This window comes from Papio anubis, chromosome 1, assembly GCF_008728515.1.
Source record: "Papio anubis isolate 15944 chromosome 1, Panubis1.0, whole genome shotgun sequence".
NCBI lineage: Eukaryota > Metazoa > Chordata > Mammalia > Primates > Cercopithecidae > Papio > Papio anubis.
In genome coordinates, this window is record NC_044976.1 from 65484776 (window position 1) to 65502776 (window position 18001).

The window sequence follows — 18001 nt, forward strand, 5'->3', positions numbered from 1 at the left end:
CACGAGTCATTTTGTATTTTGAGTACAATCAAGATAATTGACTGCTAGAACAAAAACATCAATAAATTTTGTAGGACAACAGGAGCGTGCAGAGTCTTCACAATACAATAGTCACAATGTCCAAGATCAATCCAACTTGACCTAAAAGAACCGAAGAAGTGAGACTTAGTGTTAACATAAAAGACAATCCAACAAGACCAGATATTGAATGACCCAGACACTGGAATTAATAGATTTTATAGCAACTATTATAACTATGCTTGATGGGTCGGGCACGGCAGCTCACGCCTGTAATCCCAGCACTTTAAGAGGCCGAGGCGGGTGCATCACTTGAGGTCAGGAGTTCAAGACCAGCCTGACCAACATGGTGAAACCCCGTCTCTACTAAAAATCCACACACACATACACACACACACAAAATAGCTGGGGGTGGTTGCACACATCTGTAGTCCCAGCTACTCAGGAGGTTGAGACAGGAGAATCACTTGAACCTGGGAGGCAGAGGTTGCAGCAACGGAGATTGCACCACTGCACTCCAGCCTGGGTGACAGAGCAAGACTTCACCTAAAACACAAAAACAAAAACCAAACAAACAAACTAACAAAAAACCATGCTTCATGAAAAAAGTAAAATATGTTCAAAGTAAAGGAAAAACATAGGGAATCTTATCAGAGAAACAGAAACTACTTTTTAAAATGGAAATTATAGAATTAAAACATGTAATATCTGTTGAGCTTAAAACAGAGAAAATATCTGAGGGAATAATCTGAGAACTTAAAGATAGATCAATAGAAATTATTTAATATGAAAAAATAGAAATTCAGGAACCTGTAGGACAATAATGAAAAGTCTGACATGTTTAATAAGAACCTCAGAGGGAGACTCTTATCCCCTTTACTTTCTTTAAAACACATCGAATTTCTGAAAGCAAAAATTATAATACCATCCTGCAGGGTTTATAGTATTACATACAGAAACTATAGTACAAAGGTTTGGGGAAGTAAATGGAACTATACAATTTAAAGATTTCTACATCTTTATGTGAAGTAGTACAATTTTACTCTAAGTAGACTGTGACAAGTTGATGATGTATACTTTAATCTATACCAAAACCGCTAAAAATCCCAAACAAATAAAAAGAGACATAACTAAAAGCCAACGGATACATTAAAGTGAAATTTTGATAAATATTCAAATAATCCAAAGAAAGGCAGAAAAGAAGGAACAGAGGAACAAAAAGCACAGGGACAAACAAACAAAACAGAATAAAATGATAGACTTAATTTCACCCATATCAACAATTGCATTAAACATTAATGAAATAAGAATTTCAATTAAAAGACATTGTCAGAATAGATTTTTTAAAAAGCAAGACTCAAATATATGCTGTGTATAAAAAATGTACTATAAATATAAGTTGAAAGTAAACTGATGGAAAAATACATACTATGTAAACAGGATGCATAAGAAGGCTGCAGTGGTTCTATAAATATCAGGTAAGATAGACATCTGGCCAGGCGCAGTGGCTCACGCCAGTAATCCCAGCACTCTGGGAGGCTGAGGTGGGTGGATCACCTGAGGTCGGGAGTTCGAGACCAGCCGGACCAGCTTGGAGAAACCCTGTCTCTACTAAAAATTGAAACAATTAGCTGGGCATGGTGGTGCATGCCTGTAATCCCAGCTACTCAGGAGGCTGAGGCAGGAGAATCACTTGAACCCAGGAGGTGGAGGTTGCAGTGAGCTGGGATTGCACCACTGCACTCCAGCCTGGGCAACAAGAGCGAAACTCTGTCTCAAGAAAAAAAAAAAAAAAAAAGAAAAGAAAGATAGATATCAAGAAAAATAGTATTACCAGAGACAGAGACAGACATTTCACTATAACAAAAAGATCAATTCATCAGGGAGACATAAAAATCATAAATACATATACACCTAATAATAGGGTTACAAAATGCATGAAGCAGGCTGGCCACAGTGGCTCATGCCTGTAATCTCAGCACTTTGGGAGGCTGAGGTGGGCAGATGACCTGAGGCCAGGAGTTCGAGACCAACCTGGCCAACATGGCGAAACCACATCTCTACCAAAAAAAAAAAAAAAAAGCCAGGTATGGTGGTGGGTGCTTGTAATCCCAGCTACTCAGGAGGCTGAAGGAGGAGAATTACTTGAATTTGGGAGGTGGAGGCTGCAGGGAGCCAAGATGGTGCCAAGATCTTGAAAAAAAAAAAAACATATATATATGAAGCAGAAATTTACAGAGTCAGAGAAATGGGCTATTTTATAATCATGAAGATTTTAACATCTCCTAGCAATTGACAGAATAACTAGATTTTTAAAGGTCTGTAAAGACACAGATGACCTGAATGAAACTAACAACCATCTTGACCTAATTTATACATATACTTTCATATTTTATATCTATAATAGAGATATATATTTATAAATACACTCATATACTTGTGTACTTATAGAACACTATGCCATATAACTGCTAAATACACATTCTTTTAAGTGCACTTAGTACTTTCAATAAGACAGACCATATCCTGAGCCCTGAAACAAGTCTAAATAGAAGTTTAACTGGATTGGAACCCTACATAATGTATTATTTGACCACAACGTAATTAAATTAGATATCAATAACAGTAAGATAGCTGGAAAAACTCCAAATATTTTGAAATTCTATAAAATACTTCTGAAGAATCCATATTTCAAAGAAGAAATTAGAAAATTTTTTCAAACTGAATGATAGTGAAAATGTAACACATCAAATTTCATGGAATTTCAGTTTTCCAAACAAGAAATTGGGGGATTATCATTCTAAGCACTAACTACAATCACTTGCAAACTCCATCAAGCCAGACTATTTAATTTCTTCCTAATCAGTGTCCTCCACTACATTCCCATTTCTACTGCTTTGGCTCAGTCTCTCATCATTTCTTACACTGAAGATATGTCTAAGAAATATTTCAACACAAGTCAAACAAGAAATTATTGAAGGATCACGGCCTTTCAGGAGTCAGTATGAATGTAGATTAGGGGAACTAGTAGAGGCATAAGTTTTAAATGGGAGAGGTCCTTCTGAGTCAATATGACAAGCCATGCTATTTATAGCCATGCCCTACTAAGATCTCTTTACGATTATGGCAAGGAAATACCACAAAGAATCAACTTGTAAAAGAAAGAGAACAGGAATGTGTGCATATGTGTTTGTGAGAGAATGATGGGAAGACAGATCAGTGCCTGGGAGAGATTTCAACAGATTTCTGAAAGAAAGATAATCGAAGCTTTCCAGTAGAGGAGTCACTAATACGTTATCTATTTGATGAAACCTGGAGAAACTCCAGGCTTAGAGGAGGCAGGTATTGAGGGTGGGAATGAGAACAAAAGTTGTAAAGAGACATTAACTGAAATGCTGAATGAAATTTCTGAACCAGTTACCACTTTTCCCATCTCCCAGTTGTCCTGTCCCACAGGCAATTTACAGGAAATGGTATTTAATTAATCCCAGGCTAAAACAAAGAGTGCCCTTCTCTTAATAAACTTCCTGCTAGTGTGGGTTTTGGCTCCCCAGAGCAAAATTCTCTTTATGGTAGCGTCTGCAAAAAAGGCTACCAGGCCAACTGCCTACTCCCTGCCCTCAAATCCTAAAGTAAGGTGGGTGAGAACTCTGCCATATACACAGAACAGTTAGGTTTTCATTCTGGGGATAGACTTACTTGTAAAATTAATGGCAGCTTCCTGGAAAAATTAACCCCATCTTCATTCTAAAATATCACAAATAAAAATGTACCAATGTCTTATTCTATTTAAGCTGCTATAAAAAATCCCTTAAACGGGGTAATAGAAATAATAGAAATTTACTTCTCACAATTCTTAGGCTGGGAAGTCCAAGATCAAGGCATCAGCAAATTTGGTGTTTAGTAAGGGCTCACTCTCGGATTCATAGGTGGTGCCTTATTCTGTGTCCTCACATGGTAGAAGGGGCAAACAGCTCCCTAGAATCTCTTTTATAAGGCCACTAATCCCATTCGTGAGGGCTCTGCCCCATGACCTAATCACCTCCTAAAGCCATCACTCTTTAATACCATCACATTGGCTATTAAGTTTCAACATACGAATTTTGGGGGTATACATTCAGACCATAGCAACCACATATGATAAAAATCAGCAATATCAAAGATACATATAACAACCTTAAAGGAAATGTAATTTAAGAAACAGAAAAGAACCTAAGAAAACTAACTCTAATATCTTCAGAAAACTTTGAGAACAAATGGGACAGGATTCAATGGGGGGAAAGAAGGGCCACTACCAAGAAAAAGAAACATTGGAAATGTAAAATATGATTACTAAACAAAAATGCAATAAAAGGACTGGAAGAAAAAGTCAAGGAAATTTCCCATAATAAAGAGCAACATTTTAGCTGGGCATAGTGGCTCATACCTGTAATCCCAGCACTTTGGGAGGCAGAGGCAGGTGGATAGCTTGAGCTCAGGAGTTCGAGACCAGTTTGGGCAACATGGCAAAACCCCATCTTTACAAAAAATACAAAAATTAGCCAAGCATGGTAGCACACACCTGTGGTCCCAGCTACTTAGAAGGCTGAAGTGAGAGGATTGCTTGAGCCCAGCAGGAGGTAGAGGCCGCAGTGAGGTGTGATCGTGCCACTGTACTCCAGCCTGGGCAACAGAGACAGACCCTATCTCAAAAAAAAGGGCAAAGTGTCAAAAAGACAAAATAAAGAAAAGCAATGTAGAAAATCAATCCAAAGGGTCTAATATCTGATGGTTAGAAAGCAGAGAAAATAGTAGAGATGAAATTGGCAAAGAAATAAAATACATTTTTTAGAACTAAAGAAAGACCTTTAGCTTTAGAGTGGGGTTCACTGAGCACTGAACGGAATAAAGTAAAACTACCACATCCAGGCACATCCTTGAGACATTTCTTTCTTTTTCTTTCTTTCTTTTTTTTTGAGATGGAGTCTCACTCTGTTCCTAGAGCACAGTGGTGTGATCTCAGCTCACTGCAACCCCCACCTCCTGGGTTCAAGAGATTCTCCTGTCTCAGCCTCCTGAGTAGCTGAGATTACAGATGTGTGCAACCACACCCAGCTAATTTTTGTATTTTAGTAGAGATGAGATTTTTGCCATGTTGGCCAGGATGCCTTGAGACATTTCAGCACAATGGTGATAAAGTTTCTAAAAAGTTTCCAGAAAAAAATAATGTCATGAAGTTCGAGAACTTTTCATAGCAACACAAAACTATATAGGACAGTAGAACAATGTCTTCAAAGGCTGGGAAAAAAATGATTTTGAACCTCTAAGTCTACACAGTCAAATTATCAATCAAGTATATTGGAAAAATAAATACACTCTCAAATATCCATGCAACATTTCTAGAGAAGTTTCTTGAAGATATATTCTAGGAAGAAAATTGAGAAGATGGCAGATAGGAGACAGGGTTAATGTGCAGCTTCCATTTGGATGGACAGAACAGCATGTGGAGACACACCACCCACTTTTGCTTCAAGAACCACTGAGAGGTGAAGTCAGCTGGACTTAATTGGGTTGAGTGGGGACTTGGAGGACTTTTCTGTCTAGCTAGAGGATTGTAAATGCACCAGTCAGCACTCTGTGTCTAGCTAAAGGATTGTAAATGCACCAATCAGCACTCTGTAAAATGGACCAATCAGCAGGATGTGGGTGGGGACAAATAAGGGAATAAAAGCTGACCATCCCAGCCAGCAGTGGCAACTCGCTCAGGTCCCCTTCCATGCTGTGGAAGTTTGTTCTTTCACCCTTCACAATAAATCTTGCTGCTGCTCACTCTTTGGGTCCGTGCCACCTATAAGAGCTGTAACACTCACCGCGAAGGTCTGCAGCTTCATTCTTAAAGTCAATGAGACCAAGAACCCACCAGAAGGAACAAACTCTGTACACATCTTGGCAACCACAAAGGGACTATTGCCAAGTTGTGAGTACCATCGGACTGCTTTTGTTTGCTATTCTGTCCTATTTTTCCTTAGAATTTGGGTGCTAAACACCAGGCACCTGTTGACCAGTTACAAGCGACTAGCGTGGACGCCAGACTAAAGACACGGTGTCAGACTTTCTGGGAAAGGGCTCTCTAACAACCCCCGACTCTTCGGAGTTTGGGGTTGTTGGTTTGCCTGGAACCAGTTTCCACTTTTCCTGTATTTCTGGGCTGAGCCGAAGGTCAACAGAGAGGAAAGCCGTTCAGCTCCAGTGTCCTGACAAAAAGTTGGTTGACCCTGTAGCCATGAGAGGAACTCTCAAAGTCACGTCACCCAAGCAAGACTCGCCCATCTATCCTATCTATCCTGACCCTTGCCTCCTGGGTCCTAATGCCTGTTAGAAAAACTTCCTCTCACCTCTCTTCTCTGAGGCTAGTCCAGCTTTTAAAAATCACTCCCTGTCTCTGGTGTTTTTCTAGTTTCTTCTATGAGAATGATTTCTAGTATAAACTTCAGGACTCTGTTCCCTTCTTTAGGCACTTGGGCTCACCAATCGGAAAGACATAATTTTTGCCTGAAGCCCTGTTGCTGGGGGGGACTATCTGGAATTTTAGGATCCCTCCTCAGACTAGCAGGCCTAACAAAAGCTATTCCTGAAGCTAGGATATGGAGCGCCTCAGAAATGATATCTTTCCTATTCATATGATGAGAAGTGAGGACCAAAGGCATCACTCTTCCTTGACATCCCTTCCCTCCCTCAGGGTATGGCCCTCCACTTCATTTTTGGGGCATAACATCCTTATAGGACAGGGGTAAGCTCCCAATACTAACAAGAGAATGCTTAGGACTCTAACCGGTTTTTGAGAATGCATTGGTAAGGGCCACTAAATCCGACCTTCCTCGGTCCTCTTTGTGGTCTAAGAGGAAAATTAGGGTTTCTGCTGCTGAGTTGGTGAGCACAACTATTCTGATCAGCAGGGTCCAGGGACCGTTGCGGGTTCTTTGGTGGGGGCGGGTGGGGCGGGGAATGGTGGGGAATAAACAAACCAAAACAGTGGGCGGTTTTTTCTTTCAGATGAGAAACACTCAGGCATCAACAGGCTCACCCTTGAAATGTATCCTAAGCCATTGGGCCCAATTTGATCAACAAACCTTGAAAAAGAAGTGGCTTATTTTTTTTCTGCACTATGACCTGACCCCAATATTCTCTCTCTGATGGTGAAAAATGGCCACCTGAGGGAAGTATAAATTACAATACTATCCTGCAGCCTGACCTTTTGACCTTTTCTGTAAGAGGGAAGGCAAATGGAGTGAAATACCTTATGTCCAAGCTTTCTTTTCATTGAAGGAGAATCTACAACTATGCAAAGCTTGCAATTTACATCCCACAAGAGGACCTCTCAGTTTACTCCCATATCCTAGCCTCCCTATAGCTCCCATTCCTGTTAATGATAAGCCTCCTCTAATCACCCCTGCCCAGAAGGAAACAAGCAAAGAAATCTCCAAAGGACCACAGAAACTCCTGTGCTATCGGTTATGTCCCCTTCAAGCTGTAGGGAGAGGGGAATTTGGCCCAACCCGGGTACATGTCCCCTTCTCCCTCTCTGATTTAAAGCAGATCAAGGCAGACTTGGGGAAGTTTTAAGATGATCCTGATAGGTATATAGATGCCCTACAGGGTCTAGGGCAAACCTTCGATCTCACTTGGAGAGATGTTATGCTATTGTTAGATCAAACCCTAGCCTTTAATGAGAAGAATGCGGCTTTAGCTGCAGCCTGAGAGTTTGGAGCTACCTGGTATCTTAGTCAAGTAAATGATAGAATGACAGCCAAAGAAAGGGACAAATTTCCTACCAGTCACGCCCAGTCTGGATCCCCATTGGGACCTCGACTCAGATCATGGGGACTGGAGTCTCAAACATCTGTTGACCTGTGTTCTAGAAGGACTAAGGACAATTAGGAAAAAGACCATGAATTATTAAATGATGTCCACCATAACTCAGGGAAAGGAAGAAAATCCTTCTGCCTTCCTCAAGTGGCTACGAGAGGCCTTAAGAAAATATACTCCCCTGTTACTCAACTCACTCGAGGGTCAACTGATCCTAAAAGATAAGTTTACTAACCAATCAGCTGCAGATATCAGGACAAAGCTCCAAAAGTGAGCCCTGGGTCCTGAACAAAATCTGGAGGCATTATTAAACCTGGCAACCTCAGTGTTCTATAATAGGGACCAAGAGGCCGAAAAGGAAAAGTGAGATCAGAGAAAGGCCACAGCCTTAGTCATGGCCCTCAGACAAACAAACGTTGGTGGTTCAGAGCAGACAGAAAATGGAGCAGGCCAACCACTTGGTAAGGCTTGTTACCAGTGTGGTTTGCAAGGACACCTTAAAAAAGATTATCCAACAAGAAACAAGCTGCCCCCTCACCCATGTCCACTATGCCGAGGCAATCACTGGAAGGTGCACTGCCCCAGAGGACAAATATTCTCTGGGCCATAAGCCCCCAACCAGATGATCCAACAACAGGACTGAGGGTGCCCGGGGCAAGCGCCAGCTCATGTCATCACCCTCACTGAGGCCCGGCTATGGTTAACCATTGAGGGCCAAGAAATTGACTTCCTCCTAGACACTGGCGCAGCTTTCTCAGTGTTAATCTCCTGTCCTGGACAGCTGTCTTTAAGGTCCAATCCTGGGACAGCCTGTAACCAGGTACTTCTCCCACCTCCTCATTGTATTTGGAAGACTTTGCTCTTTTCACATACCTTTCTTGTTATGCCTGAAAGTCCTACACCCTTAGTAGGGAAGGACATGTTAGCCAAAGTTGGAGCTATTATCTACATGAATATGGGGAACAAGTTACCCATTTGTTGTCCTCTGCTTGAGAAGGGAATAACCCTGAAGTATGGGCATTGGTAGGACAATTCAGAAGGGCAAAAAATACCTGCCCAGTGCAAATTAGGCTAAAAGACCCCACTACTTTTCCTTATCAAAGGCAATATCCCTTAAGGCCTAAAGCTCATAAAGGGTTACAGGATATTGTTAGACATTTAAAAGCTCGAGACTTAGTAAGAAAATGCAGCAGTCCCTGCAACACCCCAATTCTAGGAGTACAAAAACTGAATGGTCGGTGGAGACTAGTGCAAGATCTTAGACTCATCAATGAGGCAGTAATTCCTCTATATCCAGTTGTACCCAACTCCTATACCCTGTTCTCTCAAATACCAGAGGAAGTAGAATGGTTCACTGTTCTGGACCTCAAGGATGCCTTCTTCTGCAGTCCCCTGCACTCTGACCCCCAGTTTCTCTTTGCCTTTGAGGATCCCACAGACCACATATCCCAACTTATTTGGACAGTCTTGCCCCAAGGGTTTAGGGATAGCCCTCATTTGTTTGGTCAGTCACTGACCCAAGATCTAGGCCACTTCTCAAGTCCAGGAACTCTGGTCCTTCAGTATGTGGATGATTTACTTTTGGCTACCAGTTTGGAAGTCTCGTGCCAGCAGGCTACTCTAGATCTCCTGAACTTCCTAGCTAATCAAGGGTACAAGGCATCTACATTGAAGGCCCAGTTCTGCCTACAACAAATCAAATATCTAGGCCTAATCTTAGTCAAAGGAACCAGGACCCCAGCAAGGAAGGAATACAGCCTATACTGGCTTTTCCTCACCCTAAGACATTTAAACAGTTGTAGGGGTTCCTTGGAATCACCGGCTTTTGCCAACTATGGATCCCCAGACACAGAGAGATAGCCAGGCCCCTCTATACTCTAATCAAGGAGACCCAGAGGGCAAACACTCATCTAGTAGAATGGGAGCCAGAGGCAGAAACAGCCTTCAGAACCTTAAAAGAGGCCCTAGTACAAACTCCAGCTTTAAGCCTTCCCACAGGACAAAATGTCTCTTTATACATCATGGAGAGAGCAGGAATAGCTCTTGGAGTCCTTACTTAGGCTCATGGGACAGCCCCACAACCAGTGGCATACCTAAGCAAGGAAATTGACGTAGTAGCAAAAGGCTGGCCTCACTGTTTATGGGTAGTTGCAGCAGTGGCCACCTTAGTATCAGAGGCTATCAAAATAATACAAGGAAAGGATCTCACTGTCTGGACCACTCATGATGTAAATGGCCTACTAGGTGCCAAAGGAAGTTTATGGCTATCAGACAATCCCCTGCTTAGATACCAGGCACTACTCCTTGAGGGACCAGTGCTTCAAATACGTACATGTGCAGCCCTCAACCCTGCCACTTTTCTCCCAGAGGAAGGGGAACCAATTCACCATGACTGCCAACAAATTATAGTCCAGACTTACGCTACCTGAGATGATCTCTTAGACATCCCCTTAGCTAATCCTGACCTTAATCTATATACGGATGGAAGTTCATTTGTGGAGAATGGGATACAAAGGGCAGGTTATGCAATAGTTTGTGATGTAACAGTACCAGAAAGTAAGCCTCTTTCCCCCAGCGCCCAGTTAGCAGAACTAGTGGCACTTACCCAAGCCTTAGAAATGGCAAAGAGAAAATGAATAAATGTGTATACAGATAGCAAGTATGCTTATCTAATCCTACATGCCCACACTACAATATGGAAAGAAAGGGCGTTCCTAACCTCTGGGGGACCCCCATTAAATACCACAAGGAAACCATGGAGTTATTGCAGGCAGTGCAAAAACCCAAGGAGGTGGCAGTCTTACACTGCTGAAGCCATCAAAAAGTGGCTGGCAGAGGCTGGGAGAGACCAGCAGAGAAAGAAAGAGAGAAAGAGACAGAAAATCAAAGAGAAAGAAAGAGAGAGAAAGTCAAAGAAAGAAAGAAAAGAAAGAAAGAAAAAGAAAGAAAGAAAGAAAAAGAGAGAAAGAAAAAGAAAGAAAAAAAGAAAGAAAAAGAAAGAAAGAAAGAAAGAAAGAAAGAAAGAAAGAAAGAAAGAAAGAAAGAAAGAAAGGGAAAGAAAGAAAAAGAAAGAGAGAAAGAAAGAACTGGTAAAGAAAAAAAGAGTGTACCCTATTCCTTTAAAAGCCAGGGTAAATTTAAAACCTATAATTGATAATTGAAGGTCTTCTCTGTGATCCTGTAACACTCCAATACCACCCTGTTGTCAGTGTAAACAAGGCATAGCCCAAAAGCACTGAGGACACTGACATCCATAGCCTTCCTATCAAAAATCCTTAACCCTGCAGGTTTCCTAACAGGGGATCTAAATCTTAATTAATTACCATTCAAAGGTCTGACCAGATCTAGGAGGAACTCCCTTCAGGACAGGGAGATTGTTCCTCCCAGGTGATTAAGGGAAAAAGACACAATGGGTATTCAGTAAGTGATAAGGAAACTCTTGTAGAAACAGAGTTGGGAAAATTGCCTAATAATTGATTTGCTCAAACGTGGGAGCTGTTTGCACTCTGCCAAACCTTAAAGTACTTACAGAATCAGGAAGGAGCCATCTATACCAATTCTAAGTTAATATGGACTGAAGGAGGTCTTATTAATAGCAAAGAATAATTAAAATCCCAAATGTACAAGGTTTTCAACAAAAGCAAAGCTTGCTAAAAGTTAACAGTGTAACATGGATTATCCTAACTTCTAATCTTGTGGAAATCAGACCCTATCAGTGCCCCTCAAAGCTCCCAGCACTTTGGGAGGCTGAGGCAGGCAGAAAACCTGAGGTCGGGAGTTCGAGATCAGCCTGGCCAACATCCTGAAACCCTGTTTCTCTACTAAAAATACAAAAATTAGCCAGGTGTGGTAGCTCATGCCTGTAATCTCAGCTACTCGGGAGGCTGAGGCAGGAGAATCACTTGAACCTGGGAGGCGGAGGTTGCAGTGAGCTGAGATCACACCACTGCACTCCAGCCTGGGTGACAGAGCGAGACCGTGTCTGAAAAAAAGAAAAAAAAAAAGTAGGGGCCAGGTACAGTGGCTCACCCCTGTAATCCCAGCACTTTAGGAGGCCGAGGCAGGTGGATCACGAGGTCAGGAGATCAAGACCATCCTGGCTAACACAGTGAAACCCCATCTCTACTAAAAATACAAAAAATTAGCCGGGTGTGGTGGTGGGCACCTGTAATCCCAGCTACTCAGGAAACTGAGGCAGGAGAATGGTGTGAATCTGGGAGGCAGAGCTTGCAGTGAGCGGAGATCACGCCACTGCACTCCAGCCTGGGCGACAGAGCAAGACTACGTCTCAAAAAAAAAAAAAAAAAAGAAATCAGTAAGGAGGAAGTCAAACTGTCACTGTTTGCTGATATGATTGTATACCTAGAAAACCCTAAAGACTCATCCAAAAATCTCCTAGATTTGATAAATGAATTCAGTAAAGTTTCAAGATACACAATCAATGTACACAAATCAGTAGCACTGCTGTACACCAACAACAACCAAGCTGAGAGTCAGATCAAGAATGCAATCCCTTCTGTAAGAGTTTCAAATAAATAAAATAAAAATCATAATATACCTAACGAAGGAGATAAAAGATCTCTACAAGGAAAACTACAAAACAGTGCTGAAATAAATCACAGATAACACAAATGGAAACACATCCTATACTCAGGAATGGGTAGAATCAATATCGTGAAAATGACCATACTGCCAAAAGCAATCTACAGATTCAATGCAATTCCCATAAAAATACCATCATCATTCTTCACAGAACTAGAAGAAACAATCCTAAAATTCATATGGAAACAAAAAAGAGCCTCTGTAGCCAAAGAAAGACTAAGCAAAAAGAACGTTATCTGACTTGAAACTCTGCTACAAGGCTATAGTTACCAAAACAGCATGGTACTGGTATAAAAATACGCATGTAGACCAATGGAACAGAATAAAGAACCCAGAAATAAAGCCAAATACTTACAGCCAACTGATCTTTGACAAATCAAACAAAAACATAAGGTGGGGAAAGGACGCCCTATTTAACAAATGGTGCAGGGATAATTGGCAAGCCACATGTAGAAAAATGAAACTGGATCCTCACCTCTCACCTTATAAAAAAATCAACTCCAGATAAATCAAAGGCTTAAATCTTTTTCTTTTTCTTGAGACAGAGTCTTGCTCTGTTGCCTAGGCTGGAATGCAATGACGCAATCTTGGTTCACTGCAAGCTCTGCCTCCTGGATTCAAGCAATTCTTGTGCCTCAGCCACTTAAATAGTTGGGATTACAGGGACACACCACCATGCCTGACTAATTTTTGTATTTTTAGTAGAGATGGGGGTTTTTGCCGTGTTGGCCAGGCTGATCTCAAACTCCCTGCCTCAAGTGATCTGCCCGCCTCAGCCTCCCAGAGCGCTGGGTTTATAGGCATAAGCCACCATGCCCAGCTCGAAGACTTAAATGTAAGACCTGAAACCATAAAAATTTTAGAAGACAACATCTGAAAAACTCTTCTAGACATTGGCTTAAGCAGAATTAATGACCAAAACTCCAAAAGCAAATGCAACAGAAATGAAAATAGATAGGACCTAATTAAACTAAAAAGCTTCCAAACAGTGACAGAAATATTCAGCAAACAGACAACCCATAGATTGGGAGAAAATCTTTGCAATCTATACATCCAACAATACTATCCAGAAATTACAAGGAACTCAAACATATCAGCAAGAAAATATAATTCCAGGCTGGGCATAGTGGCTCATGCTTGTAATCCCAGCACTTTGGGAGGCTGAGGTGGGCAGATCACCTGAGGTCAGGAGTTCAAGACAGCCTGGCCAATGTGGTGAAACCCCGTCTCTACTAAAAATACAAAAATTAGCTGGGCATGGTGGTGCCTGCCTGTAATCCCAGCTACTCAGGAAGCTGAGGCAGGAGAATCACTTGAACCCAGGAGGTAGAGGTTGCAGTGAGCCGAGATCATGCCACTTCACTGCAGCCTGAACGAGACTCTGTCTCAAAAAAACAAACAACAAAAAACAACAAACTACCCAAACAACCCCATCAAAAAGCGGGCAAAGGATATGAGTAATTTTCAAAATAAGATATACAAATGAAAAAATGCTCAACATCACTAATTATCAGGGAAATGCAAATTAAAACCACAATGAGATACTGCCTTATTCCTGCAAGAATGGTCATAATTTAAAAATTAAAAAAAAAAATAGACCTTGGCATGGATGTGGTAAAAAGGGAACACGTTTACACTGTTGGTGGGAATGTAAACTAGTATAACCACTATGGAAAACAGTATGAAAATACCTTCAAGACTTAAAAGTAAAGCTACTATTTCATCCAGCAATCCCACTACTGGGTATATACCTAGAGAAAAAGAAGTCATTATATGAAAAAGACACTTGCACACGCATGTTTATAGCAGCACAATATGCAACTGCAAAAATATGGAACCAGCTTAAATGCCTGTCAACCAACAAGTGGATAAAGAACATGCGATATATTTATATACCATGGAATGCTACTCAGTCATAACAAAGAATGAAATAATGGCATTTGCAGCAACCTGGATGGAGTTAGAGACCATTATTCTAAGTGAAGTAACTCAGGAATAGAAAACCAAATATCATATGTTCTCACTTACAAGTGGGAGCTAAGCTATGAAGATGCAAAGGCATAAGAATGATACAATGGACTTTGGGGACTCCGGGGAAAGGTGGGAGCAGGGATGAGGGACAAAAGACTACACACTGGGTACAGTGTACACAGCTCAGGTGATCAGTGCACCAAAATCTCAGAAATCACCACTAAAGAACTTATTCACGTAACCAAAACCACCTGTTACCCCAAAACTATGGACATAAAATTTTAAAAATAAATAAAATATATTCTAGGAAAATAAAGATGAAATCCAAAAAGAAATAAGAAGGCCAGGTGCAGTGGTTCACGCCTGTAATCCCAGCACTTTGGAAGGCAGAGGTGGGTGGATCACCAGGTCAGCAGATCGAGACCATCCTGGCTAACACCGTGAAACCCCATCTCTACTAAAAATACCAAAAAAATTTAGCCGGGCTTGGTGGCGGATGCCTGTAGTCCCAGGAGAATGGTGTGAACCCGGGAGGCGGAGCTTGCAGTGAGCCCATATTGTGCCACTGCACTCCAGACTGGGCAACAGAGGAGGACTCTGTCTCAAAAAAAAAAAAAAAAGAAATAAGAAGAAATCGGATACTAGAATCTGAGGAACTGAGCCAAGGAATGGAATGAAAACGTAAAAGGAGACCTATAGTAACAGGTCAAATTTAGAACAAAAAGTCACTGGGTTTCACGAACAATTCCTCCAAGAAGACTGGAATGGAAGAGAGCATGAGTAAAAAACTTGATCATTTTCACATATGATAATAAAGTTACATGCTTCTTGTTTGGAGGCTGCAGATCTCAGTGACAATAAGCATGAATCAAACTGCTGGGTTCTTCCTGGTTCTTATACATTGATCTCAGGAAATTTGCTTATCTTCCTTGTGCCTCTTTTTTCTCAGGGATAATAGTATTTACGTCATTGTGTTGTTGAGGATGTAATTTTTCTTTGAACAGTGCTTGAGGCACATATGCAATTACATGTTTGCTATTATTATCATCGTTTCCCACAAGAAAAAAGAAAGGCCATCACAAATTCCAAGAAAAAACATAAAAGTGTACTAGACAGTTAAGGTCCAAATATGAGGGAAACTAAAACATGGCATTTTTTTAGTAATAGTGAAAAAAGAGTCCATTGTTGTACTAGACAGTTAAGGTCCAAATATGAGGGAAACTAAAACATGGCATTTTTTTAGTAATAGTGAAAAAAGAGTCCATTGTTGCTAAATTGTACCCACTGAGAAGAAAGATAATCCAAGCACATTACACTTTGTTCTGTAATGATTATTACAGAGACATTACTATAATGTAAATGAAAAGATTCTCCATATTTCTTTATATATTATATATATGTATATATAAAATACAAAAATTAATACCTAAGAGACTCTCTAAAGTGACTTTCCCTTGCTAATTCTCTGGTTTAATTTATCTCCATAGTTTCCTAGATAAATACTACTGAATGATGTTCAAGGCACTCTCAATGCTCAAAGCTAGTCACTCCAGCATGCCCATGAACTTCTGCTCAGTGATTATCAAGAGTCAGTAGTGTTGGTTCCAAACCTGTTTGTGGTAGTTGCTGTTGCAATTATGTAATTTGATTTACCACCATACATAGCATGCTCAAAACAAGCAAAACAAGGTTTTGGTTACACATTAAAAGATTAACAAATGATATATATTTTTATTTGATAAATTTGAATGTTTAAGTTATACATGTATGATTTTTATGATGCTCTGTCTTAACTGACTTTATAAGTGCTAGTCCTTATCATATTCAACAATCTCTACTGTATTGAAATATCTCCAACAAAGAATATATTATCTTCTCTAATGTCTCCATACATAAAGTTTTACGTAATATCAAAGATGAAATCAGTTTAACATTTGATCATTTTGAATCCTAAAATTCACTTGAATTTGGGATTTGTAGGAGCATATATAAAATTATTAGGACTAATTTGAATTTCTATTAAGTATTTATGGAGTATACAAATTACACCTACCTCAGTTGTATCCTTAAGATAAAGATAGGGTCTAATAGATCTTGATTTTAGATGTTCTTCTACTGGCTCTAAAGAAACAAACTCAAACATAAGTATTTCCATGCTATTAAGTTACTTCTAATTAAACCCAATCAACCATTGTCTCCACTGCAGTAAACTTTTAAGAAATGTAAATGAGTAATTTTATTTGCTTACATATGCATTGCTTGTACATGGTTAGAGCTAAATCTATTTTAGAATAATTTGCCCTAAAAGTGAATTTCTATTAACAGACTATAACTTTCAATTATTTACTATTTTTACAACTATTAACTGTTTATACAATAAAGCTATATTGTATTGGAAAATGATGGATTTCTAAATAAAACAGAATCGTATGTGTTATTCAAAAAATATTTTGGCTAATTCCTTTGAAAAGAGAAATAGAAATGGTCTCTTCTACCTACATTTCTCTCATATTCAGTTATGAGTTTTGTTGATCTGAATTATCATCCAATGGATATCCTTAAAGTAAGTATGGTGCAGGGGTCAGCCATACAGACTTTGGACTTAGATAGCCTGGGTCCAAATTGCACCTTTTTGTGTGAGTTACGTAGCCATAGCCATAGGAAAGTTACTTAACATTTATGAGTCTTACTTTTCTCATTTGTTAACTGGAAACAATAGCACTTATAGAAATACTTTCAGAGTTAAATGAGATAATCGATGTAACAAATTTAATACGGAGTCTGGTAGTCATTCAATCAATAGTTATTTGTTGATCAACTACTATAAGCCAGGCACTGATGGACTCTGGAATTGTGACTCCTGCCCAATGATGCATACATTTTAGTGGGTAATACGGAAGATTAAAAAAAAAAAAACAAGATGTTGGACTGGTGAAGTGACTTACACCTATAACCCCAGCATTTTGGGAGGCCAGGCCAGGTGGATCACTGGAGCCCAGGAGTTCGAGACTAGCCTGGGCAACATGGTGAAACCCTGTCTCTAAAAAAAAAGTACAAAAATTAGCTGAGTGTGGTGGTGTGCCTGTAGTCTCAGCTACTCAAGAGGCTGAGGTGGAAGGATTACTGAGCCCAGGGAGGTCAAAGCTGCAGTGAGCTGTGATCACACCACTGCATTCCAGTCTGGGCAACAGAGTGAGACCCTGTCAGGAAAAGAAAACCAACAAAAAAACCAAGGGGTGAATAATTGAAATTTATTCTGTAACAGAAATAAACACATTTTGGTGAGGGAGAACCATAAAAGAGGTATATTGTTGAAAGGGTAGTCAGAGGAGGCCTCTCTGAACAGATGACATTTAACCAAATATGCAAATGAGCTGTAAGCAGCATGAATAGAGTATCAGAGTGTTTAGGCAGAGGGGAAAATATATATTCCTCTCAGGAAATCTGGCAGTTGTACTGAAAAGAGGCTAATGAAGTTGCAATTTATTTATTTTGAGATGGAGTCTTGCTCTGTCACCCAGCTGGAGTGCAGTGGCACCATCTTGGTTCACTGCAGGCTCTACCT

At 40.3% G+C, this 18001-nt stretch overlaps 1 protein-coding gene across 7 annotated transcripts in view; it reads right to left on the minus strand.

Moving 5' to 3' along the window:
• The window catches only part of C1H1orf141 (chromosome 1 C1orf141 homolog), a 62384-nt gene that overhangs the window by 14738 nt on the left and 29645 nt on the right, over positions 1-18001 (minus strand). For all 7 annotated transcript variants that reach the window (XM_009210366.4, XM_031669676.1, XM_017962296.3 and 4 more), the window contains one exon: positions 16490-16557. In XM_009210366.4, the coding sequence (XP_009208630.2) occupies positions 16490-16557 (68 nt within the window). The remainder of the gene's footprint in view (positions 1-16489; positions 16558-18001) is intronic.